The 25,077-nt window shown below is 36.5% G+C and overlaps 1 protein-coding gene and 1 pseudogene across 1 annotated transcript; both read left to right on the forward strand.

The window, feature by feature from the left end:
* LOC114030241 overlaps window positions 1–25,077 on the forward strand; it is a 154,597-nt pseudogene that overhangs the window by 13,130 nt on the left and 116,390 nt on the right.
* LSM8 (LSM8 homolog, U6 small nuclear RNA associated) lies at window positions 13,045–21,238 on the forward strand. Its single transcript, XM_027845007.1, has 4 exons — window positions 13,045–13,151; window positions 14,202–14,242; window positions 18,934–19,061; window positions 20,984–21,238. The coding sequence occupies exons 1-4, from the start codon at window positions 13,121–13,123 to the stop codon at window positions 21,072–21,074; spliced, it is 291 nt and encodes a 96-aa protein (XP_027700808.1). The 5' UTR covers window positions 13,045–13,120; the 3' UTR covers window positions 21,075–21,238.

Genomic DNA, 25,077 nt, shown 5'->3' on the forward strand with positions numbered 1-25,077 from the left:
CCTAATTCCAAAGCTCCTAGGTCAAGAAGAAAATATTGCATGGAGCTAAAAAGAAACAATTCAAATATCATGGAGCCATAGTCAAGATATCACAAGATTTAGCAGCTTCTACATCAAAGTATAGGAGGGCTTGGAAAATGATATTCCAGAAGGCAAAGGAACTGGGATTACAACCAAGAATCACCTACTCAGCAAAAGTGAGTATACTCCCTCAGGGATGAAAATGGACATTTAATGAAATTAAGGACTTTGTAGCATTCCTGATGAAAAGAACAGAGCTAAATAGAAAATCTGACTTCCAAATACAAGACTCAAGAGAAGCATAAAAAGATAAACAGGAAAGAGAAATCATAAGGGATTTAATAAGGTTAAACTGTTTACTTTCCTACATGGGAAGATGATACTTGTAACTCCTAAGAACTTTATTATTTTCAGGGCAGTTAGAAGGAGTATACATACACAGAGATCATGGCTGTGAGTTGACTATGACAGGATGATATCCCCAAAAAATTAAGGGTTGAGAAACACGGATGCACAGGGAGAAAGGGGCAAAGGAGAAGTAAAATGTGGTAAATTATCTTACATAAAAGAGGCACAAAAGAGCTTTTACAGTGAAGAGGAAGATGGAGGGTTGGGGGTGGGCAATGCTTGAATCTTAACCTCATTGGAATTGACTCAAAGAAGGAATAACATATAGACTCAATTGGGAATAGTAGGGAAGTAGGAGGGAAGTGGGTTAAGAGCAGGGGGGGACTGATGGAAGGAAGGGTAAATTGGAGGAGGCAGTGGTCAAAAGCAAAATGTTTTTGAGGAGGGATGGAGTGAAAGAAGAGAGAGAAAAAGATAAATAGGGCAAAAGGGAGGATAGAGGTAAATACACAGTAACCATAACTGTGAATGGGAATGAGAAAAACACTCATAAAATGGAAGTGGATAGCAGAGTAGATTAAAAACCAGAATCCTATAATATGTTGTTTACAAGAAACACACTTGAAACAGAGGGACATACACTGAGCAAAGATAAGGGGCTGGAGCAGAACCTATTATGCTTTAGCTGAAGTTAAAAAAAAAAAGCAGGAGTAGCAATCATGATCTCAGACAAAGCAAAAGCAAAAATAGATCAAATTAAAAGAGATAAGCAGAGAGACTACATTTTGCTAAAAAGCACCACAGACAATGAAGTAATATTAATACTAAACATCAAATTGTATAACATCAAAATTCTTAAAGGAAAAGTTAAATAGGAAACAGAGAGTAAAGGTATACTACCAGGGGACCTCAACTTTCCCCTCAGAATTAGGCAAATCTAACAAAAAAATAAGCAAGAAAGAAGTTAAGGAGATGAACAGAGTTTTAGAAAAGTTAGATATGCTGGAGAAATCTGAATGGATTTCTGAAGAAATCTGGAGGAACTGAATGGAAACAGAAAGGAATACACCTTTTTCTCAACTATGCATGGCACCTTGACAAAAACTGACCATGTATTAGGGCATAAAACCTTAAAACAAAATGCAGTAAAGCAGAAATATTAAATGCATCCTTTTCAGATCATAATGCAATAAAAGGTAATTGGAAACTAAATAATCTAATCCTAAAGAATTAGTGGGTCAAAGAACAAATCATAGAAACAATCAACAATTTCATTAAAGAGAATGACACAATGAGATAACATACCAAAATTTATGGGATGAAACCAAAGCAGTACTTAAGGGAAAATGTGTATCTCTAAAAACTTACATCAATAAAATAGACAAAGAACAGATCAATGAAATTATCATGCAACTAAAAAAAAAAACTAGAAAAAGAACAAATTAAAAATCCTCCATCAAATTACAAATCCTGAAAATCAAAGGTGAGATTAATAAAATTGAAAGTAAGTGGTGGCGCAGTAGATAGAGCACTGGCTCTTGAGTCAGAAGGGTTTGAGTTCAAATCTGACCTCAGACACATAACACTCACCAGCTGTGTGACTCTGGGCAAGTCACTTAACTCCAAACGCCTCACCAAAAAAAAAAAAAAAAAAAAGTAAGAAAATCATTGGACTAATAAAACTAGGACATGAGTTTATGAAAAAGCCAATAAAACAGATACACCATAGGGTAATTAGATTTTTAAAAAGAAAATTAAATTACTGGTATCAAAAATGAAAAGGGTAAATTCACCAACAGTGAAGAAATTAAATCAATTATTACAAGTTATTTTGCCCAATTATATGCCAATAAATCTTATATCTAAGTGAAATGGGTGAACATTTACAAAAATATAAATTGTCCAGATTAACAGAAGAGGAAAAAGAATACTTAAAGAACTCTATCTTAGAAAAAGAAATTGAACAAGCCATTATTGAGCTCTTGAAAGAAAAAAGTCACCAGAACCATATGGATTGACAAATGAATTCTATCAAACATTTAAAGGACAACTAATTTCAATACTGTATACAACACTTGGAAAAATAGGCAATGAAGGAGTCTTATCAACTTCCTTTTATGACACAAATATAGTGATGATACCTGAGAATAACAAAAGTAGAGAAAGAAAACTATAAACCAATTTCCATAATGAATATTGATGCAAAATTTTTAAATAAAGTACTAGCAAAGAGATTACAGTAATATAAAATCTGACTCTGCTTCCATTTCCCCCCCCCTTCTACTTGCCATGAAGTGATAGGACCAGTTATCAATATCTTAATTGTTTTTTTTTCCAATGTTCAACTTCAAACCGGCTTTTGCAATCTAAATTCTTCTTCAGTTTCTACCATCAGAGTTTTATTATCAGCATATCTGAGATTGTTGCTATCCTTCCTGGCAATTTTAATTCCAGCTTTTGATTCATCCAGCCTGGCATTTTACATGATATACTCTGCATATAAGTTAAATAAATAAGTTTACACTATATAGCCTTGACACACTCCTTTTCCAATCTCAAGCTAATCAATTGTTTCATGATTGTTTTTTTTTTCTTGACCACTCATACTTATCATAGTTTTGTTTGCCTATTTCCCTTGAGGAACTAACTCCTGCTTCTTGACTCATATGTGGTAGGTTCTTCAGGAGATAAATAAGGTGATCTGGCACTCCTATCTCTTTGATCTCTTTCCACATTTTGTTGTGATCCACATAATCAAAGTCTTTAGTGTAGTGTAGTTAATGAAACAGGAGTAGATGTAACCATACCATTATAATTGTTGGTGATGTTATGATCTTTCTTGTACAGATCTTTTGTGTATTCTAGCTACCTCTTCTTAATCTCTTCTGCTTCTGTTAAGTCCCCACCACTTTGTCTTTTGTCATGCCTATTTCTTGCATGAAACATTCCCTTGATTTTTCTACTTTTCTTAAAGAGATCTCTTGTATTTCCTATTATATGGTTTTCTTCTATTGCTTCACATTGCTCATTTAAGAAAACCTTCTCTCTCCTTGCTATTCTCTGGAGTTCAGCATTCAGTTGGGTATGTCTTTCCCTTTCTTCCTTATCTTTCTCTTTCCTTCTTTTCTCAGCTATTTGTAAAGCCTCCTCAGATAGTCATTTTGCTTTCTTGCTCTTTTTTTTTCTTTTGGAATGTTTTTTGCTTCTATCTCTTATACAAGAATGTGAGCCTCTGTCCATAGTTCTTCAGGCACTCTACTAGATCTAATCCCTTAAATCTATGTATCACTGCCACTTCATATTCATAATGGATGTTACAGACAGTATTAAAATGTTATGGAATACTATTATGCTAAAAATGATGAACAAGATGGTTTCAGAAAAACCTGGGAAGATTTATATGAACTCATGCAAAGTGAAGTGAGCAGAACCAGGAGAATATTGTACATGGTAACAGCAATATTGTATAGATGATCAGCTGTGAAAGATTTAGCTACTCTGATCAAGACAATGATCCAGGACAATTCCCAAATGATGCATGATGAAAAATGCTATCCACCTCTGGAGAGAGAGAATTGATAAACCCTGGATGCAGATTGAAGCACAATTTTTAATTTTTTTTTAATTTTTCTTGGTTTTTCTTTTCTGGGTTTTCTTTTGCAACATGGCTAATATGGAAAAATGTTTTGCATGACTTTAAATGTATAATAAATTTCACATTACTTGCCTTCTTAATGAGAGGGGAAGGGAGGGAGGGAGAAAGAGAGTTTGGAACTTAAAAAGTATTTTAAAATTTTACATGAAAAAAATAAATGCTAGATATAGTTATAAGATAAAAAATGAAATTGAAGGAATTCAAATAGGCAATGAGGAGACAGAACTATCTTTCTTTGCAGATGATATGATAGTATACTTAAAGAATTCTAGAAAATCAACTAAAAAACCAGCTGAAATAATTAACTTTAACAAAGTTGCACAATATAAAATGAACCCATATAAGTCATCAGCATTTCTATATATTACCAACAAAATCCAGCAGGAAGAGATAGAAAGAAAAATTATTTTTAAAATAAATGTACACAATTTAAAACACTTGAGAGTCTATTTGCCAAGACAAACACAGAAACTATATGAACACAATGAAAAAACATTTTTCACACAAATAAAGACAGTTTTAAACAAGAAATATTAATAGCTCATGGGTAGACTGGGCCAATATAATAAAAATGATAATTCTAATTAAATTAGTTTACTTATTCAGTGCCATACCAAACTACCAAAGAATTATTTTATCAAGCTAGGAAAAATATTAACAAAATTCATCTGGAAAAGCAGAAGGTCAAGAATATCAATGGAATCAATGAAAAAAAATGAAGGAAGGCAGCCTAGCAGTACCAGATTTCAAATTATATTACAAAGCAGTGATCTTCAAAACAATCTGGTATTGGTTAAGAAACAGAATAGTAGATCAGTAGAATAGAAAAGGTACATAATACACAATAGTAAGCAACCAGAATAATCTAGTATTTGATAAACTCAAAGATTCAAGCTTTGGGGGCAAAAATGCACTGTTTGACAAAAATTGTTGGGAAAACTGGAAAACGGTTTGGCAGAAACTAGGAATAGACTAACATCTCACACCACATACTGAGATAAGCTTAAAATGGCACATGATTTAGATGTAAGTAAGGTAGGAGAGCATGGAAAAATTTACCTGTTAGATCTATGGCTAGAGAAGAGTTTATGACCAATCAAGAAATAGAGAGTATTATGGGAAATAAAATGGATAATTTTTATTACATGAAATTAAAAAGGCTTTGTACAAACAAAACCAACATGGCCAAAATTAGAAGGAAAGCAGGAAAATGTTGGAGGGGGAGGGTACAAAATGGGAATTACAGACAGTTTCTCTGATAAAGGCTTCATTTCTCAAATACACAGGTAACTGAGACAAATTTATAAAAATAAGAGCCATTCTCCAATTGATACATAGTCAAAGGATATGAACACAGGCAATTTTCAGAAGAAGAAATCAAAGCCAAAGTTTAAAAAGTGCTCTCAATCACTATTGATAAGAGAACCACCTCACACCTAACAAGACAGAAAAGGAAAATGACAAATGCTGGAGGACACGGGGTTTAGGGGGATGGGGAGGGACATTAAAGCATCATTGGTAGAGTTGTGAACTAGCCCAATCATTCTGTAGAACAATTTGGAACTATGCCCAAATGGTTATTTTATACTGCATACTCTTTGACCCAGCAATACCCCAACTAGGTCTATAGCCCAAAGAGATTAAAGAAAGGAGAAAAGGACTTATGTATACAAAAATTATTATAGGAACTCTTTCTATGGTGGCAAAGAATTGGAAATTGAGGGGATGCTCATCAGTTGGAGAATGGTTGAACAAGTTGTGGTATAAATTATGATGGAATACTATTGTGCTATATAACAAATGATAAGCAGAATGCTTTCAGAAAAACCTGGGAAGACTTATATGAACCCCTCCAAAATGAAATGAGCAGAACCAGGAGAACATTGTACATAGTAACAGCAACAGTGTAACAATGATCAGCTATTAAAGTCTTAGTTACTGTGATCAAGACAGTGATCCAAGATAATTCTAAAGGAATCATGATGAAAAATGTTATCCACTTCTAGAGAGAGAACTGATGAACACTGGGTACAGATTGAAGCATACTTTTTCATTTTCTTTATTTTCAGTACTTTTTTGCAACATGGCTAATATGGAAATATGTTTTGCATGACTTCACATGTACAGCTGACATCATAATGCTTGCCTTCTCAATGGGTGAGTGAAGGTCAGGAGAGAGGGAGAGAGTTTGCACCTCAAAATTTAAAAAGATGAATGTTAAAAATAAATAAATTAAAATAAAAGAGAATGCAATGAATGCAATGAAATATTCCTGTGCTATAGGGAAATAATGAATATTATGAAAACAAAGAATCATGCAAAACATCTACATGAACAGATAGAAAAAAGCAGGGTCAAGAAGACAATATACATGACTACAAGAATGTATATCTGCTAATGGGAAGAATCACAAATTGAACCGAGTAATTGTTGCAAAATTACAAAGGACAAGTATGGTTCAAAAGAAGGGACATGAGAAGACACTCTTACTCCACCTCTTTGATGCTGTGGCAGGTCCATGGGTGTGGCACACTGAACATATTTTCACAATTTTTCAATGCATTGATCAGCTTTGATGATTTCTTTTTTTTTTTTTCATCTCCTAAAATAACATTTGTTATATGAGATGGATCTCTGGAAGAGAGAAGGAAATATTGGGGAAAATTTTCATTATGTAAAAAATATATCAATAAAAACTTACTTTAAAAAAGAAAAAAAATAATGTGTAAGAGAGACATGCCCTAATTGTAACTGTTCATAAAGTAATTATTCTTGTGGTCATATAAAGAAGTGTGCTTAAAGAAAACATCATCTGCATGGATATCTGAGAATTAACTGTTAAGGAGAGACTCAGATTTTTCAGGATAAGTCAAAAGAATTAGTTGCACATTACAGATCACACTATAGTGCATTGTTCCTTTAAGGTTTATTTCTGAGTTTATTCAGCTTTGCTATTACTCTGAGGGAAAGTGGTTAGTTGAGTCTGACTCAAGATTCCAGGACTAGAGTTGCTAGTTTTGAAAATGACACACTTTTATACTGGAGAGATATGAATACCAGAACTATTGCATGATTTGAAGATAAATATAATTAGCTTATACAGATATGAGATTTTGATTACCAATCATAAGCATAAGTAGAGTTGTTTGCAGGGAGGATAGATTTTGAAGTCAGAAAGAAAATGGGAGGGAAGGAATAGGAAGGGGAGTAGAGAGAAAGAGAGGAAAGGAAAAGAAAGGGGAGGGAACAGATTACATACGATTTAGGAACTTATAGGAACAGGGTAAAGAAGAAGGAGCAACTAAAGTTGAGAGAAAGGTTTCAAATCCAAGTAATGGAACTGTTTTCAAAAAGATTTTTCAGGAAGAAGAACAAGTTTTGGAAGAAAATGGTGACTTCTACCTTGGACATGTTTGATTGTGGAATAGTTTGAATGTTCATGTGGCTATATCCAGAAAGCAGTTTAGAAATAAGGTCTGGAACATCATTTTATATACAACATTTATGGCATTTAGTAGGTCCCTAATAAATACTTGTTGATTAATTGATTGATGGAGACGGAGGGTTAGGTGTCATACACACATATCTGAAACCATGGAAATGGATGAGATCACCCATGCAGAGAATACTGAATGAAAAAAAGTTTTAGGACAGATCCCTGAGAAATGGTTACACTTATTTCAGAAACTAGTACTGTTTATCTTGAAGTGTGTGTGTGTGATAGGATCACAGCCTTAAAACTGGAAGGAACCTGTAAAGCCATCCAATCCAACCTTCTGTCATTGTTTATTATAAATTTATGGATATTTTCTTTGGTTAAAGTAGATTTATTCCCGAGAGCTTCAAAAACTCTGGATAAATTGATAAAATCATTTTTCTGGCCTGAAAAACAAGTCCATAACCTAGACCTGAGGTGATGAAGGTAGATGTTTATTGATGCCCTGTAACAGCAGCCAGTTGTTACCTTTCTCTCATTCTTTTTAGTATCCATTATCTTTTAGCAATAACACACTCTTTCTCATACCTCGTCCTCGCCTAGGCCATGAAAAACCCTCTCAGTTTGTTATAACCCTAAAAAAGGAAATTTTAGAATTTTGATTCAAGGAGGATAGCAGCATCAGCACACCAACTGCCTCAAGAGAGACATTGTCCCTCTACAAAAAGCCATAGAAGGATTCTCACCATGGCTTCCTGAAAGTTCATTATTTTCCCCTAGCAATAGAAAATTTAACCCATTAGGTTTCAAGATATTTCCTTAATTTAGTTCATAGACTTGAAAACGGACAAAAGGAGGAGGCAGGGGGAATCACATCCTTTAGTTAAGGTCTAGATCTAAAATAATAGAATTGAAATAATTGAAATTGAATTGGAAATAATTCTCTGCTTCCAGTCCTCAATTTGACAAACATTTAGTGAGCCTCTATTCTGTGCAGAATATTGTGACCGTCTGTAGGGGAAATACAATGTTTAGAGAAGATGTACATGGTCCCGGTAGCATGGAATTTACAACAATAAATGCACTAAAAATGTAATTAAATAAATGTCATATTTTAAAGTATACTTGTTTGCAAATGAATGTGGTATATTCATTATAAGTGTTATTTCGCATATTCTCAATTTATATTGCCTTCATCACACTAAACTTACTATCTCCTTAGTTTTTAAAGAATATATAAATATTTTGTCATATTGGAATTAAGTTTAAATTCTTTCCTCTTAAATCTATTCCTCCCTTACTCACCCTTATGAGTTTTTATAGTTTCTAAATCTTCCCCTTTATTCTCAAGGCTACAAGCCTTGTTTAGATAAATTACACATGCATACAGATGTAACCCTTTTGTAGAATCTTATTCAGACTTTTCTTTATCCATAGGCTTCCTTTTCATATTTGTGATCTTTGGAGATTACAGGAAAAGTAGAATATAAGATTAAGGATAATCTCAGAAAATTAGGTGATACTATGAGATGGAATGAGGAAGCAGCAAAAGCTTGTCTATGGGGGTGGGGGTGGTAAGAAAAAATGATGGCAACAACATAGTATAAGCTAATTTATATCAACCTTGGTCGAACTTCCAGAAGTTATAATATAATATTTGTAATCACTTTTAAACCATTAAATCAATCAACAAGCATTTAAGTGCCTACTGTGCACAGGTCCTATGCTAGGCATTAGCAATAAAAAGACAAAAATGAAACAGATCCTGCCTTCAATAAACTAACATTCTATTCAGGGAAAACATTTACATGTATAAGTATACAGAACACATACAAAACAAATACAATGTAATAGGAAGAGGGAGGACCAGCAGCTGAGGGGATCAAGGAAGGGCTCATGTAGAAGATGTTGCTTGAAATGAACTCTGAAGGAAATTAGGAATTTTAAGAGACCCAGATGAGAAGGACGTGCATTGCATGCATGAAGAATAGCCTGTGAAAAGCCATGGAGAAGGGCTGGAATATCCTGTTACGGTGAACAGTAAGGAGGCTAGCCTGGCTGGGTTGTAGAGTCCAAGAGAGTGAATAATGTGTAATAAAACTGGAAATGTAGGCTGGGGCCAGGTTGTGAAAGGCATTAAATGCCAAACAAATTTGACCCTACCTAGAGGCAATAGGGAATCACAGGATCCAATTAAGCAGGGTAGCAACGTGCTCGGACCTCTGTTTTAAGAATATCATTTTGGCAATTGTATGGAGGATAGATTGGGGAAAGGAAAAATTAGAGGTAGGGAGTTCAATTAGGATACTGCAATAATCCAGAAAAGAGGTTGATGAGGGTCTGTGTGGTGGTGGTGTGAGTTAGAGGAGTCAGATGACAAAGATTTTGTGGAGGTACAAACAACAAGATTTACCAACTGATTGGACATGTGGAGAGAGCAAGGAGGTGATAACCCTAAGATTGTAAACCTGAGTAGACTAGCAAGATAATGGTATCCATAACAGAAATAAGGCAGTTTAGATGATGGGAAGATTTTAAAGGGGAAATGGTAATGAGTTGAGCTTTGGTCATGATGAGTTTGAAATGTCACTTTTTTTTTTTTGTGAGACAATTGGGGTTAAATGACTTGCTCAGAGTCACACAGCTAGTGAGTGTTACGTGTCTGAGACTGGATTTGAACTCAGGTCCTCCTGACTCCGGAGCTGGTGTTCTATCTACTGCGCCACCTAGGTGCCCCCTTGTTTGAAATGTCTAATAGGCGGTTTGTGATGTCTGCCTGGAGTTTAGGAGACGGATTAGGGCAAGATATATAGATTATGGATCTGAAAGTCATCAATATAGAGATAATTCAACTAGAGGAGCTGATGAGATCACCAAATGAATGAGGAGACAGAGTGGGGCCCAGGACAAAATCCTGGGGCACAACCATAGTTGGAGGGGGGTAGGACGTGGATGACAATCCAGCAAAGGAGCAGTCAGATAGGAAGAAGAACCAAGGGAGAAGAATGTCATGAAAATGGATGAGAGACTTTGGAACAGCTCTCTGATGCCGGAGAGAATCAATGAATGAAGAGTAAAAAGACTGTTTTGCTGTAGGTGAGGGCCCAGTTGAGATCGGATAATTTATATCTGTACTGAACTCAATCTACATAGTTGAATGACTTTCTTTAGTTCTATTCAACAGCAGATGAAAAGAGGCAAAGGAGACAGATGGTAGGAATAATCAAAGGTTGAGGTTTAGCAAGGTATAGGCAGCAACAGGATATGAGGACAATGGATTCAAGAATAGAGGACAGTAATAATATTGAGCTAGTTAACACTAAGATTCAGATTAGGAAGGGAGGAAAGTGAAGCCAGGGCAGACATGGTGACCTAGGAAACTGGACTGGAGATCATGGTGAAAACAAAAAATGGGATTAGGAAGATCATAGAATCACAGAATTAGAATTGATCAAGAGGTCTTAGAGGTCACCTAGTCTCAACCACCTCATTTTGCAGATAAGGGACTAAGGACCAGAGCAGTCAAGTAATTTGCCCCAAGTTTACACAGATAAAAAATAGCTGAGATGAGCTTTGACCATTTGACCAAACCATAAATGCTTTGAGCATTTATGTGCTATCTTATACTTATACTATAGTTATTTAAATACCTTTCTCTTCTATAATGCAGAACTACAGAATTTGAAAGTTTGAACGACCTTCAGCAGCCATGTAGTCCAATCCATACCTGAAAGGAACCCCATTATAAAATACCCAACAAGTATTCAGCTTTTGAAGGCCTCTAAGAGGAGACAATCTTTCATTATATTAAGTCTGACTGCAACTTTTTAAACTGTGTTACCCAGAACTGGGTACAGTATGCCAGTCTGACCAGGGCAGAGTAAAGGACTACCATCTCCTTATTCTTGGAAGCTATCATTTTGATGCAGCCAGAAGCACGCTCATTTTTCTGGCTCCAACAACACTATAATAGCATTGACTCAAATCTCCAGATCTTTTTCACACAACCCGCTATCTAACCATACTTTGCCTACCTTGTACTTGTGAACTTGTAACCTCTATTGATGCAGAGCCCTTATTTTTCTTTATCCCCTTCAGTTCCTATGACTGTGCCTTACACAAAGTTAAGTCTCAAAAAATACAAGAAGAAAAAATGCTGAATAAAAATACACTGCCTCTGGGAAGCCAGCTCTCATAGTTGTGTTATGTGGAATTTAGTAAAAGCAGCTAGAGGGCACATAATTCAACCAGACTCTAGTTCTGTATCTTGAGTAACTTGCTTTGTAGTTTTGGCCAAGTTTATTCTACTCTGTCTATTCTTTCAACTGTAAAATGAGCGGATTGCATCGAAGAAATGAAGAGAATTAGGAGGAGAGTGCTGGATTCAAAGTCAGTGGAACCTAGTTGAACTGTTTTTGCCATTTACTATCTGTAACCCTGGGCAAGTCACTTGACCTCGATTTCACATCATCTATAAAACTGAAGGGCTGGACCCAGATTTTTCTAATATCCCAGTTCTAAATCTATTAATCATTTTGTCTTTGAACTTAAGTTGCAAGTATCAATTATAACTTATTACCCTATGTAGGGGGCAGCTAGGTGGTGAAGTGGATAGAGTGTCAGGTCTGGAGTCAGGAAGACTCATCTTTCCGCATTCAAATCCAGCCTCTGACACTTCCCAGCTGCGTGACTCTGGGCAAGTCACATAACGCTGTTTACCTTAGTTCCTCATCAGTAAAATGAGCTGGAGAAGGAAATGGCAAATCACTTCAGTACCTGCGCCAAGGAAACTCCAGCAGGGGTCATGAAGAGTCGACCCTATGTGGGCTTACGACAATGACTTTCCCCCTGCATTAAGACAGGATACTACCTGAACCGGGTGTGTAGCAAACACCTGAAGTGCACTAGGACCTGAGAAGGATACCAAAGCAGTATACAATTTTTGTGTCCTCCTGCCATTTTGCATTCCTGCTGAGCAGAGTGGGAGGGGTTGGAGTGGGGGGAACCACAGTCCCTGTATCTTAAGCTTCACATCTGCGTGGTGGTGTAAATAGAACACTAGGAGTGAGGAAAATCTGAGTTCAAATCCAACCTCAGACACTTACTACTGTGTGATCCCAGGAAAATCACTTAACCTCTCTCGTCTTCGTTTTCTCATTGATAAAATGGGTATAAGAGCACCTATCTCCCCTGGTTGCTGTGCGAAATGAGGTAACATTTGTAAAGTGCTTTGCAAACTTTAAAGTGTTGGCTTATTAAACTCCTATGCCCTTTATACTTTCAATGCACAAACTTCTATACCTTTTATACTTTTCATGCGATGAAAATCTCATGGCTCTACTTTCTTTCCTTCCAACTTTTCCTGAACGCTCTGCCCTTCTCTATTTATTTCTGTTCTCTTCTCTCTATTCCGCCCTCTCCAAGGCCACGTGATCCCTAGGGAACCAAGGCATCCTGGGCGGGCCAAGTAAAGGACGCATGCGCGCCCATCCTTGCTCTCTGTCCTGCTCCTGCGAGAGGATGGGGGGAAGGGGAGGCGGGCTGCCGCGGTAGCTTCCAATCTCGCGATACTTGCTTCCTTCAGGCAAAGAGTTGTCTTTCTTTTCCCTTCTCCCTTCTCGGCGCTTGGCGCAGACTCCGGAGCGCGCGGCCCGAGCATCATGACGTCGGCCTTGGAGAACTACATCAACCGTATCCTTGAGCTGCCGCTTGGGCGGCGGCCTCGCGCGCCCCCCCTCCCGTTCCCCCGAAACCGCACCCCTCTCCCTCCGTGGTTGCGCCGGGGATCTTGAACGGCGCAGGGTCCTCTGGCCTAGGGAGCTGAGCGGCCCCTGACGCGGCCGGCCGGGGAAGGGGAGGAGCGACGGGATTCAGGCCCACCTGCCGGGACTCGGGGACCCTGGGCGGGTGCCGTCGTCCCCGCACCCGCATTCGGGGCCCGGGCGTCCCGGTCCGCCTCCTGTCAGATCATAATTGTGGTTCTTTACTTCTTAGCAGCACTACCACCCTCCCCACCCCCCGCGGTGCAGCGGCCATTTCCCCCTCCTCACGCCAGCCTCTCCCCGTGGCATCTGCAGCAGCTGTCTAGTCCTACCCCTGGAGAGCTAGACCTGAGGGTTTGGATGCGTGGGTGCCTCTTGCAGAAACGGGAAGGATCGTGTCTAAACTAAAAACAAGAAAAGGCTTCTAAAATACCCTTAATTTGAGGGCCCAGAAAAGAAACCATTCACGGTTTCAGTCATTCATTCTTGTTGACTGGGGCGTGCGGAGATAGAGAAAGCAAATTACTATTATATTTGGGGGGGGGTCCCCATTTACTGGAATTAATGTGGACTTTAATTGGACCGCTTAGAGGAAGTTAGTTGTTTTAAGGTTGCACAGTGCCAAAAGCTGAAAAAAAAAATACTCTGTAAGAGTAGTTAAACTTTATAGCTGTTTTAGGGCAGAATACTCTAATCATATAGCTGAAATAGTGAATTTTTTTTTTCAAAGATAAGATTGGAATTGTTGTAAGCATAGTTCTGTTTTGTTGAGGTTTTTTTTTTTTTTTTGGTTGGTTACAGGATATCTTTTACAGAATTTTCAGACCTTCATATCGACTTTTTATATTAGAAATTTGGAATGTCGGTGTTCACCAACTGTGACGATAATATTTCATATTTTTAACAAATTTAGGATTCTTTATCAGGGCTTAAGATTACAACTTGCTAAAGAAATACTTCCTTAATCCTGTTTTATTAGGTACAGTTGCTGTAATTACATCTGATGGCAGAATGATTGTGGTAAGTATTCGGTTCTACGCTATTGTAGCATCTCAGAAAGTTTTATTTGTAGAATACCTGTATCACCATGAGATGGCATGATATTTTTACATTTACTGCATCATCAGCTTAGCATTATGGATAGAGTGTTGGTCTTGGTATCAGAAAGACCCAGATTCAAACCCTTCCCTCTGACTCCTATTATCTTTTGGACCATAGACAAGTTGTTCTCCAAACCTGAGTTCTCACATGTGTAAAAGGAGATAATGTATATAAAAGGCTTTCCAAACATTCAAGTCTTCAATTAGTGTCAGCTATTACACTTTTCTCATAGACTATACAAATTATAGAACACTTGCCTTCTGCATTCCTCTCACTCTGTTCTTAACCTTCTGCAATCTGACTTCTAAAGTCATCCAAGTGAAATTGCCCTCTCCAAAGTTGACAGTTATCTTTTAATTGTCAATCTTTGTTCAATCCTTATCCTTCTTTACTTCTACCACATTCATCTATCACTTTCTTCCCCTAGATATGTCCTTTCTGGGATTTGTGACATTGTTCTTCTGGTTTTCCTCCTACCTACAGGTCCTTTACTGTTATCTTCATCTGTGTTATGTTCCTTAACTGGGTATTCCCTCTGGTTTTGTCCTGGGTTCGCTTCTGTTTTCCCTCTGTCATCATTTTTTTTTTCTGTTCCCCCTTCCTCATCTCACTTCATGATATCATCTAGATGCAAATGATTCCCAGATCTCTGTATCTTGCCATAGTTTCTCTTTTGAGCTCTAGTCACACATCTCCAGCTGCCTTTTGGACATGTTAAATTATGTTCTCTAAGCATCTGAATCTCATGTCCAAAACACAACTCACACGTTTTCTCCCAACCTCTCCCTTCATCGCTGCACCATTATCCAGACTTGCAACTCTAGTGCCATCCTTGATTCCTGTCCCTCCACATAGTCAATCCATTGCCAAATCTTCTCGTTTTTTCCTTTATGACATTTCATTTTTTTCCAGACACACAGCTACTACCCTAGTTCAGGAACTTAACTCTCTTGTAATGTAGTCTTTTGTGCTCCCCGGCTTAAACTTTCCTCCAACTGCCAAAGTGATTTTCCCAAAGCATAGGTTTTTTTTGTGTGTGTGTGTGTGAGATGATTAGAGTTAAGTGATTTGCCCAGAGTCACACAGCTAGGAAATATTATTTGTCTGAGGCTGGATTTGAACTCGGGTACTCTCCGGGGCCGGTGCTCTATTCACTCTGCCACCTAGCAGCCCCCTAAAGCATAGGTTTTACCATGTCAGTAAACTCCAATGGCTCCTTCAGACCTGTAATTACATACTACATACAGATCACAACCAATTCACATTTTTTCATTCTGTGTAACTCTTGTGTTTGTCCTCCCTTCAGCCCCCTCACAGGGACTCCAACATGCTGGGGGCCCTAGATCTTTTGACATTTCATCGTGCTAGGAGAGCCTGGCTAGACTGTCCATCACTTTCACTATGAATAGCCTACCTCTTTCTCTGGTCATACGTCTCTGAGTTGTCCGACTTGTAGATTTCTTAAAGGGCAATTGGAAGGAGCCATAGTAGGCATGAAAAGGCTTTAATATATTGAGAATTGTGCAGAAGCATCATAAAGATACTATATAGGAACATAGGTGAACTTACATGACCTATGGTTTAAGTAAATGGGAAGTGAATATATGTTTTCATAGATTGTCAGAGTTGAAAAGGACCTTAAAGATAATCTAGTCTAACCCCCTAATTATAGAAATAATAATAATAAAAGCTAATATTTATATAGTGTTTTAAGGTTGGCAAAGTGTTTTTATGTATTGTCTTCTTTGGTCCGTACAACATTATGAGGTAGGTGCTCTTATCCCCATTTTACAGATGAGGAAATTGTGGGTGAAGGAGATTAAGTGATTTGTTCAAGGTCAAACAGCTATTATCTGAGGCAAGATTTGAACTCAGGTGTTCTTGACTAGGTACATATTCACTCTTCTGTCCTCTCTGTCCACTGTGATACCTAACTATCTAGGTGCCTTTTGTTTTTACAGATGAAGAAATGAAGCAAAGAAAAGATTCTTTAAAAAAGTCACTCAAAGAAAAGATTCTTTAAAAAAGTCACTCACTAGAGAATACACAAATAGTTAGAAGTAGAGCTAGAACTAGAACCCAGGTCTTCTGTTTTCTAATCCTGTCTTATTTCTTTTATACCTGTATTTTAATTTCCTGTAGACAACAGTTATGGATCTCTACAATGTTTTTCTCTTGACATAAACTTGGTGGTCATACTTAATAATCTCTTTTTGAATTCCAGAAAATGTTGGTGTCTTTTGGTTCTGTTGCAAATATTTTTAGTAATTTAATTAAGGGTGACAATGTTGCTTTATAAAGCAACATTGGCAGAGTGAATAGAGTCAGGAAAACATAGAGTTAAGAAGACTTGAGTTCAGGTCTTGCTTGTGACTCATTAACTAGCCTGTGATTCCTGGCTAGTCACTGAATCTCTTGGTGTCTCAGGCGGTTTTCTAATACGGTATACATTGTCAAATACATATGCCTTTTGCATTTCTTGAGCTAGTTTTCTCTCCTACAATTTCCTACCCCAGTGAAATCACCAGACTGAATAACAACCAAAACATTGATTCTTGAATAATCAGTTAATCAACAAGGATTTATTAATTTCCAGTCACAGACTCTTGGGCACTGGAGATAAAAGGACAAAAGTGAAACAGTTCCTGTGTCCAGCCTACATTCAATTTGGAGAAACAGACATACAGTGGAGGGGCTGCTAGGTGGTGCAATGGATAGAGGGGACCTGGAGTAAGGAAGACCTGAGTTCAAATTTGACCTCCAGACACTAGCTTTGTATGTGACCCTGGGCAAGTCATGAACTATAAAAGGAAATCCAAACTCCTTCAGTATCTTTGCTAAGAAAACCCCAAATGGGGTCACAAAGAGTGGGACACAACTGAAATGACTAAACAACAACTCAGGTAGTAGAAGGGAAGATGCTAGGGGGATCATGAAAAGCAGTGTCTTTTCTCAGTAAAACAGGACATGTGCTGCTATGGAGTAGATGACTTTGCTTTGTTTTGAAAATGTGTGCAGAAAGCATATTGGGAATCAGGCCTGGGTTATAGTTCCAGCTCTCCCACTTAAGAAAGATATGTGACCGTAGGCAAGTTTATTAATATCTTTAAGCCTCAGTTTTCTGATCTGTAAAACAGATAATAATAATATATGCCCTGTCTATATTATGGGATTGTTCCAAAAATTACAAATATGAAAGTGCTTTGTGAAAAATAAAGCGGCTATGTAGAACTATAATTCAAGTATGTGATATATCTGTAGATTTTCTTTCTGCATTAGTGATCTTATCAGTAGGAGGGACAGATCATTTCCCTAAATATTTCAAAATTGGCTCCCAGTGTGCATTAGAATGTGAAACATTTTGTTAAGTAAAGTAATTAGTTAATTTAGGCTTCATGGAAATTGTTCAGAGGAGCTGAAAGTTTAAGAATTTTAGTCTTGACCAATAAACTTAAATGGCAGGCTTCTGTTATGAAATTATTTTTTTTTTTATTTTGCTTGCTGGCTTTGTTTATTAAATTTTTCCTATAGTACTATGTAGATGAAGTAATGTGAATTTTTTTTTTTATTTTGTGAAACCCCAAGATAAAATTATTTCTTTCTTAATACTAGCAAAATTAAAGGGAAAGTATTTTTTTCTGGAAAGATTTACACACAACAAATAAAACAGCTTAAGCCTGTCTTTGGAAATTTAGTTCATGTTACTTGATACATCCAAAACATGCCTCAATGCTATCTTTAAAAAGTTATGCATGTCCAATAGGCTCTTTTTTTGTTTGTGATAAGCCAGTCAATTTGAGAATTGGTTGCTTGTTAGTTTGTTTGTTTTTTTAAAAGCATGATTTCTCCAAGCCCTAGATTTAGTTTCCTTCTTTTGGCGTTGCTTTCTGGGTTGTGCTATTCAGATGAGGAAAATTGAATATACAGAAAATTAATAAAAAATTGAAACATTTAACAAAAGCCACATAAATTTAAATTTCCTTAGAAATTCTGCCAACTCTTTTCTGTTCTCATTTAAAATTAAGTTTATTCCATGAAACCTTCTCTAAATAATTCCATCAGTCTCCACCTATTTTATAAAACACTATTTTTTTCCTTTGAAAAATTATAATTAATGTAGTCCTTTTTTTTAAGCTTGCTATTTCATATTTTTATTTGGGTTCATTAGGTTACTTTTAGAATATAAATTCCTCAAATTCAGGGACTTTTATTTTATCTTTATATTCTAGCTACTCCATATCATCTTGCACAGAGTAAATGTTTATTGAACTTAATAGGATATTATCTTTTGAAGACAGTGACTGCATACCGTGCTTTTGTAAATTCACAATAACTGGCACAAAAAATATTTTATATAGTACCTTACAACAAATCATGACTTTCTGCGGACAGTTGGCACCCAAGGATTTTTTTCATTAATAAATGAAAGGTTTTATAACCTGAAATAATGGCAGTTATAGAGGGGTTATTTTGCTTTTGTTTTTTAATTTTAGAGTTAGAAAGTAGACTTTTTAATGTGTCCACTTTGCATTTGAGGGACTAGTGTTCTAGAATTATTTTGTACTTATAAACTGAGGTAACCTAAAAGGATTTCATGATTGTTTTTACAGGGAACACTAAAAGGTTTTGATCAGACCATCAATTTGATTTTGGATGAAAGCCATGAACGAGTGTTCAGCTCTTCTCAGGGAGTAGAGCAGGTGGTATTAGGATTATACATTGTAAGAGGTGATAATGTGTAAGTATGTTATTTTTTTTAATCTGGGCAAATTCAAGCTATAAGTACATATAATAGATAATTTAATAATATATATTAATGGAGATGTTTTGTTTTGTTCCCCCCCCAAAAGGATAGGTTTCTATTAAAAGGAATCCCATAGTAAGCCATTTGTAAAGTGAATAATTATCTCCCATTCATTTTATAACTGTGGGTTTTCATATATTTTCTTGTTCAAGATGAATTAGAGCAAGGCATAGTGGGGCAGTCCTGTAATCCTGCTACTAGAGAGGCACCTGAGCTGCAGTAGGGTATCTGCATTAAGTAAAACACTAACTTGGGCTAAGCACCTGAGAGTGGGTGCCATCAGGTTGCTTCTGGCAGCTAAGTCACACAATGGAGAGAGAGTGCTGGTCCTAGAGTCATGAAGACTTGACTTCAGATCCAGCCTTGGTGTCACATAGCCAGTAAATAACTGATGCAGGTTTCAAACTTCTTCCTGAATCTAAAGGCATCACTGTGCACCAAGCCATCCAGCTGCCATTTTTTGAGGGATAAAACACATTATTCCTTTTCTCATTTTTGTAGCACTTTTCCCATTTTCCATGATCTTTCAAAGATTAGTTCTAAGTGACTCAGAAATCAGTTCTGCTAGCACTCTTGCCATTTGCTATTCTTTGGGTTGACCATTTGTGTATTTTTAATATCTCCTTGCTTGCCCTAATTTTAAATTCTGTTTTAACCATTTTGTTTTATTCTTCCCATTATTTCTTGGGTAAGAAAAAGGGAAGCAAAATAAATTGAGTAGTTTAGCACTCTTACTATTGTCTGCCAGCATGCCTTCCATGCCAAGCAGTGCCCTATGCCTTCTATAATACTTTCCCCCAAAAAACAAACAAACAACATTCAAATTCATTTAGGCATTCTTAGCTTTAATGACTAGCCTTACTTCTTTCAGGCCTTTAGCATTGCTGACTATTCTTATATTCTGTTCTTATACAACTATACCAATTTTGTTCATCTTCAGTTACCTTCCTTTGCTTTCATTTTCTTTACGAGTCTTTTAAAAATCTAATTTGGTTGGTGATTTGCTTTTATTCTTTAGACAACTCCCTTTATCCTTAATGGACTAATTCTTTCTGATAAATTCATAAGGCAGATGTAAGCAAACTGCTGTGATAGGTCATAGAATTTAGAGGTAGAAGGGATCCATTCTGTTTTCATTTTCAAAACTGGATTATTGAGAGTATCTTAGGCATATGTAATGTACCTACAGTACATTAGGCTACTGGCCCTCGCCGTCCCTTGAGCTTCACATACATTCCATGTAGGAATTATATCAGTCAATAAAATGGGAAAAAATGAACTGCTACATAAATAATATAAATGAGTTTTATTAAAGTATTATTTTTTTAATATTTTGTCATCAAAATACCGTTATTGAAATTACTCTAAAAGTCATTTTAGTTTAGTTACCTACTGATTGTTATAAAAACAGCAGTGTGTTTTATAATTTTTATGTAATCTCTGAACCTGAAGTGGTAGGCTAATTTTTTTTGTTATATCACATTCTCCAATATATTATGATAACTATATAGGATTTGATATGTAATCATCTACCGTCATGATCTGGCTGATTTTCTCTAATAATTATAGTATTTTAAAAATCCGTTCTGTTTGGGAAAGAACTTGATTTTAAATTTTAGGTAAGATCCTTATTTTTAGTTCAGATTTTAGATCAGCATGACTCCCATTTCCTTGACTTAGGTAAAAAAAAATTATTTTTTGGAAATACTAAGATTGTTCTAAACCACATTTCCTTTTCCCCACATCGCCTGTTTCTGTTTTGAAAGACTTTAGTATTTTTAGAAATTATTCCCAAATTCAATTGTAAAAAATCTATAGTTTTATGTATTCTCTTTTTTCTTTACATTTCATTACAGTGCAGTCATTGGAGAAATTGATGAAGAGACAGACTCTGCGCTTGATTTGGGAAATATTCGAGCAGAACCTCTAAACTCGGTAGCACACTGATAAACTATGTACTTTGGACTTTGTAAAGCTTTCATCTGTACAGATCTACTTATTCTGAGGAAAATGAGCAGAATTTTTACCAATTGTGATAACTATCTACATTTTTACTCATTTTGTGAGTGTTACAGTTTGATATGTAAATTAAAATATTTCTACATTTTGCATTTTATTGTAATTTTTTTGATATTGTATAAGCATTTAGTAGGGATTAATATTCATAATTTGGGGAATTTGATGAACAAATGGTAATTTTGACGTTTTATAACAGAGAAATTTGTAAGCAGAAATTTATGTGCCACTTACATCAGGGGTACATATTAATGTTAGTAGTGAAAAATTGTCCCTAATTGAGGAAACGTCTATCTGGAGTTCCTCAAATTAAAGTTCTTGCTACTATTGGCATTGCTTTATTTCTGCAGTTGCTATTTTCTGATAGTTCTTATAGCTTCCTGTCATAATGATGAATGAATCAGGGTTTAATTGAAAGGGAAAATGATGATGAGAGAGAAAAGAGTCTCATTTAGAACAAATAGAGGGAGTTGAAAGGTATGAATGAGTAAGAGAGACAAGATACAAGAATTGGGAAGTTTGATATGAATAATTTGCCTGAAGTATATTTTAAATATGGCCTTATTGTGTTCAAAATACCTTGATGTTGATAAAATCGATCCAGCTTAGCAATTATCATTTTATAAATGTCAGTAAATGAAAATTTGTTTATATCCGGTCAGAGCTTGCGGTCATTGAGTAACTTTTAAACAATTTTCCCCAACACATTGAGTGTCAACAGATTTTTCAAAAAATAGTTAATTTCCTTTGTAAGCACATCAGTAATTTATGTGTGAATTAATCATTTGAAGTATAGAAAATCCCCAATTTATGAATGGGTTGTGATACAAATTTCTTTTAGTGATGTGAAGCTTTAGATAGCTGTTCTCCTAGAAATTATGGGTGATACAAGAAGTGTGGGTTATGTTCCTAGGTTAGCCTACAAATGCCCATAAAGAGTTAAAATATTTCAGTAGGAAAATAGAAAACAATATTACACTGTGCCTTGAAGAAAAGTCTTGGAGGGTAAGTATAAATGACTTGGACATTTTCAAGAGCTTTAGAGGAGCATGGTACCAGTAACTGTGTAATTTTGCTTTTCCTAAAAACCTTTGGTACAGGTAGGTTTATATTCATTCCTTCTTCAAGGACCTGTAATTATTGTATCAGCATACCGAATAACATCCAGCAATTGGGACTAGTGCTTAACCTAGATGCATCACAGCCAATTTGGTTCCACTGAGCCCATATTAGGTTCCTCTCCAACTTGGTTAAGAACTGCTGAGGCTTGTACCTTGCTACCAGAGGGTCTGAGGAACTAGGCCAACCTCCACACACAATAAAGCTTTGGAACAGGGATTGGAATACGCTTGACACTAAGCAATAACTTTTTGGATTACAGATGGAACAAAGAGGAGAGGGTTTTTTGCTGATGTAAGCAGGAAACTAGAAGAGAGTGTTAAAGAGGATGTATATTTACAGAAGACAAGTTTCAATGTCATGAACTGAGCTGTGAGCACTAAAAGAGGATAGTAGAGAACATGCTTTATTCCCCTTAAAAAAGAAAGGAGATGGGGGAGGTTGGGAGTTCTCAAACTTAGGTAAGGTCAGTGATTGATGTGAGGACCTGTCCAATCAGGATACGTTGGTCACTGTGGAGCAACTATAGTGATCATGATGTGAGTCATGTGTTAGGGCTTGGTGCTCATGGCTGAGGCCAAGGCAAGGCCTTGTAGTGCAAGCTATGTGCTTTGTATCTTGGGAACTGTCCTCCAGGTAATTGCAAACTAAGATGGGGCCAAGCAATAAACAGCTAAAGGGAATTTTGGCTTTACTAAATTGCATGATGCTGGCCGAATGTTGCATGTTAATTAGGTGGGGATGTGTTGTGTGTGTGTGTGTGTGTGTGTGTGTGTGTGTGAAGTTATTAAAGAATTACAAAAATGTAAATATTCAGAGTTGATAGCAGCTAACTCTATGACTAAAGCAACTTGTAAATTTACCTCTCATTCTTAGGAGCAGGGAAGCTGCTCAGGGTAAGAAGAGAGTGAAGCCTGTGGACATTTTAATTGCTGTAATTCCTTCTGGAATGTCTGGTCTCTGTAATTCTGTTGTTGTTGTTCAGTTGTGTCCGACTGCATGACCCCATTTGGGGTTTTCTTGGCATAGATACTGGAATGGTTTACCGTTTCCTTCTCCAGCTCATTTTACAGATGAAGAACTAAAGTGAACTGGGTTAAGTGACTTGCCCAGGGTCACACTGCTAGTAAGTGTTTGAGGCCAGATATAAACTTCGGAAAATGAGTCTTCCTGACTCCAGGCCTAACACTCTACCCACCGCACCACCTAGATGCCTTCTCTGTAGTTCTACATGTCTATTAATGGTTTTAAGGTTACTAGTTAGAATGTTTTATTTACAAATACCAGCCTTGATCTGTGAAGTAGGTTGTGTATTAATATTGCTTGTTAGAAAGTGTATACATATAAAAATAGTTATGTTGGTAAGTTGAGGCAATTTTCTCAAAAATTAAAAGCTTTGAAAAGTTTCTGTTCCTCCACCCTCAACCCCTGTGGAAGTCAGCATTCGTATGTACTCAGCACTGTTCTAAGGGAAAGTTCTAATTCCCCAAGTCAAAGTTTCTGTTGTTCTCCCTTGAGAAAAAACCTTCAGGTCTTTTTTTTAACTTTGGCATTAGTCAAGTTAGATAGAGAAAGGGAAAGTAAAATAACCACTTTATTATCAGTCATCATTTATTAAGTATCCATTAGGTGCCAGGCCTTGTGCTAAGAGCTGGGATACAAAATAACATAAAAGAAAGTGCCTGTCCAATGGGGGAGACAGCAAATATATGCAAACATGCTATATAGTGTATAAATAGGAAATAAAAGAGGGAAGGCACTAGAATTAAGAGGAGTCAGGAAAGGCTTTCCATTAAAGGGGGGACTTGAGTTGATACTTGAAAGTAGAAGTAGATTTTGATTATTTTCCATTTAACTTACGCAGTTTCACAGTTTTGCCTCATGTAAGCTACTGGGAAGATCTCTGTTTGCAGAATTATGATAGTGTGCACCTCTGTTCAAGTGTAAAGTTTGTGGCAACCTTATTCTTACAGATAATCAGCTTTGGCATCCTAATCCAAAAGAAAGGTAACACCCCCCCACACCCCCCATTCTCACCATCCTATTCAGCCAGTGACTGATTTAGAATCCCTTAGAACTAGGAAAACGTTCACGTGGCCCATCTGTAAAATGAGAATAGTAACTTAGATCAACTTAACAGGGTGATTGTGAGGTTCAGATGAAATTATATCAAGCATATTTATACCTGAAAGTGCTAAGTCACCTAACTTCTTAATGTTTTGTATGTATAGTTACCAAGTGAAACCTCTGTGTCCTGGATGCATGTAATATGCTATCAAGGCTAACAAATAACCAGGTACAAATTAGATTCTTAATTTGGTGTATACTTGAGGGAGAAGAGGAAGAGGACAAGGGGAGGAACAAGATGCATTTATCTGTGATAAAATGGTGAGTGTATGGTGCAGCCTCTTTAAAGAATTCTGTAATAAACCCTTATTTTGCAGTTATAAAAGGACTGAAATCAACCTCTGTGCTTTGTGACTCAAGGTTTAAAAAGGAGAAACATACTATATAACTCAAATTATATTCATTTCAGATCTATTTTTCCAGAATATTTTTCTTACAACTTTATAATATGGGTATGTTGGGAAATAAATATTAAGATGAGAAATCTCAGAATTTTCTAACTGAAGTGATCCCATCTTAAATATTGTAACTAATTACAAACCTTTGAAGTTGGCAATTTGATATGTTAATTAGCTTTACTTGCTAATAGGCTTTTGCCAAATCTTTGGTGGAACTTCCTTGGACAAAATGATGTTTAAATACAAATGAGAGCTGGGAGTAGGCTCCTATAAGAAGGATGGTTCCCTAG

The sequence above is a fragment of the Vombatus ursinus genome, unplaced genomic scaffold, assembly GCF_900497805.2.
Source record: "Vombatus ursinus unplaced genomic scaffold, bare-nosed wombat genome assembly UNPS02014946.1, whole genome shotgun sequence".
NCBI classification, from domain to species: Eukaryota; Metazoa; Chordata; class Mammalia; order Diprotodontia; family Vombatidae; genus Vombatus; species Vombatus ursinus.

Coding starts and splice junctions, on each gene's coding strand:
- LSM8 (XM_027845007.1), top strand. CDS start 13,121: ATGACGTCGGCCTTGGAGAACTACATCAACC. Junction 14,243..18,933: donor CTGATGGCAGAATGATTGTG/GTAAGTATTCGG, acceptor TTGTTTTTACAG/GGAACACTAAAAGGTTTTGA. Junction 19,062..20,983: donor ATTGTAAGAGGTGATAATGT/GTAAGTATGTTA, acceptor ATTTCATTACAG/TGCAGTCATTGGAGAAATTG.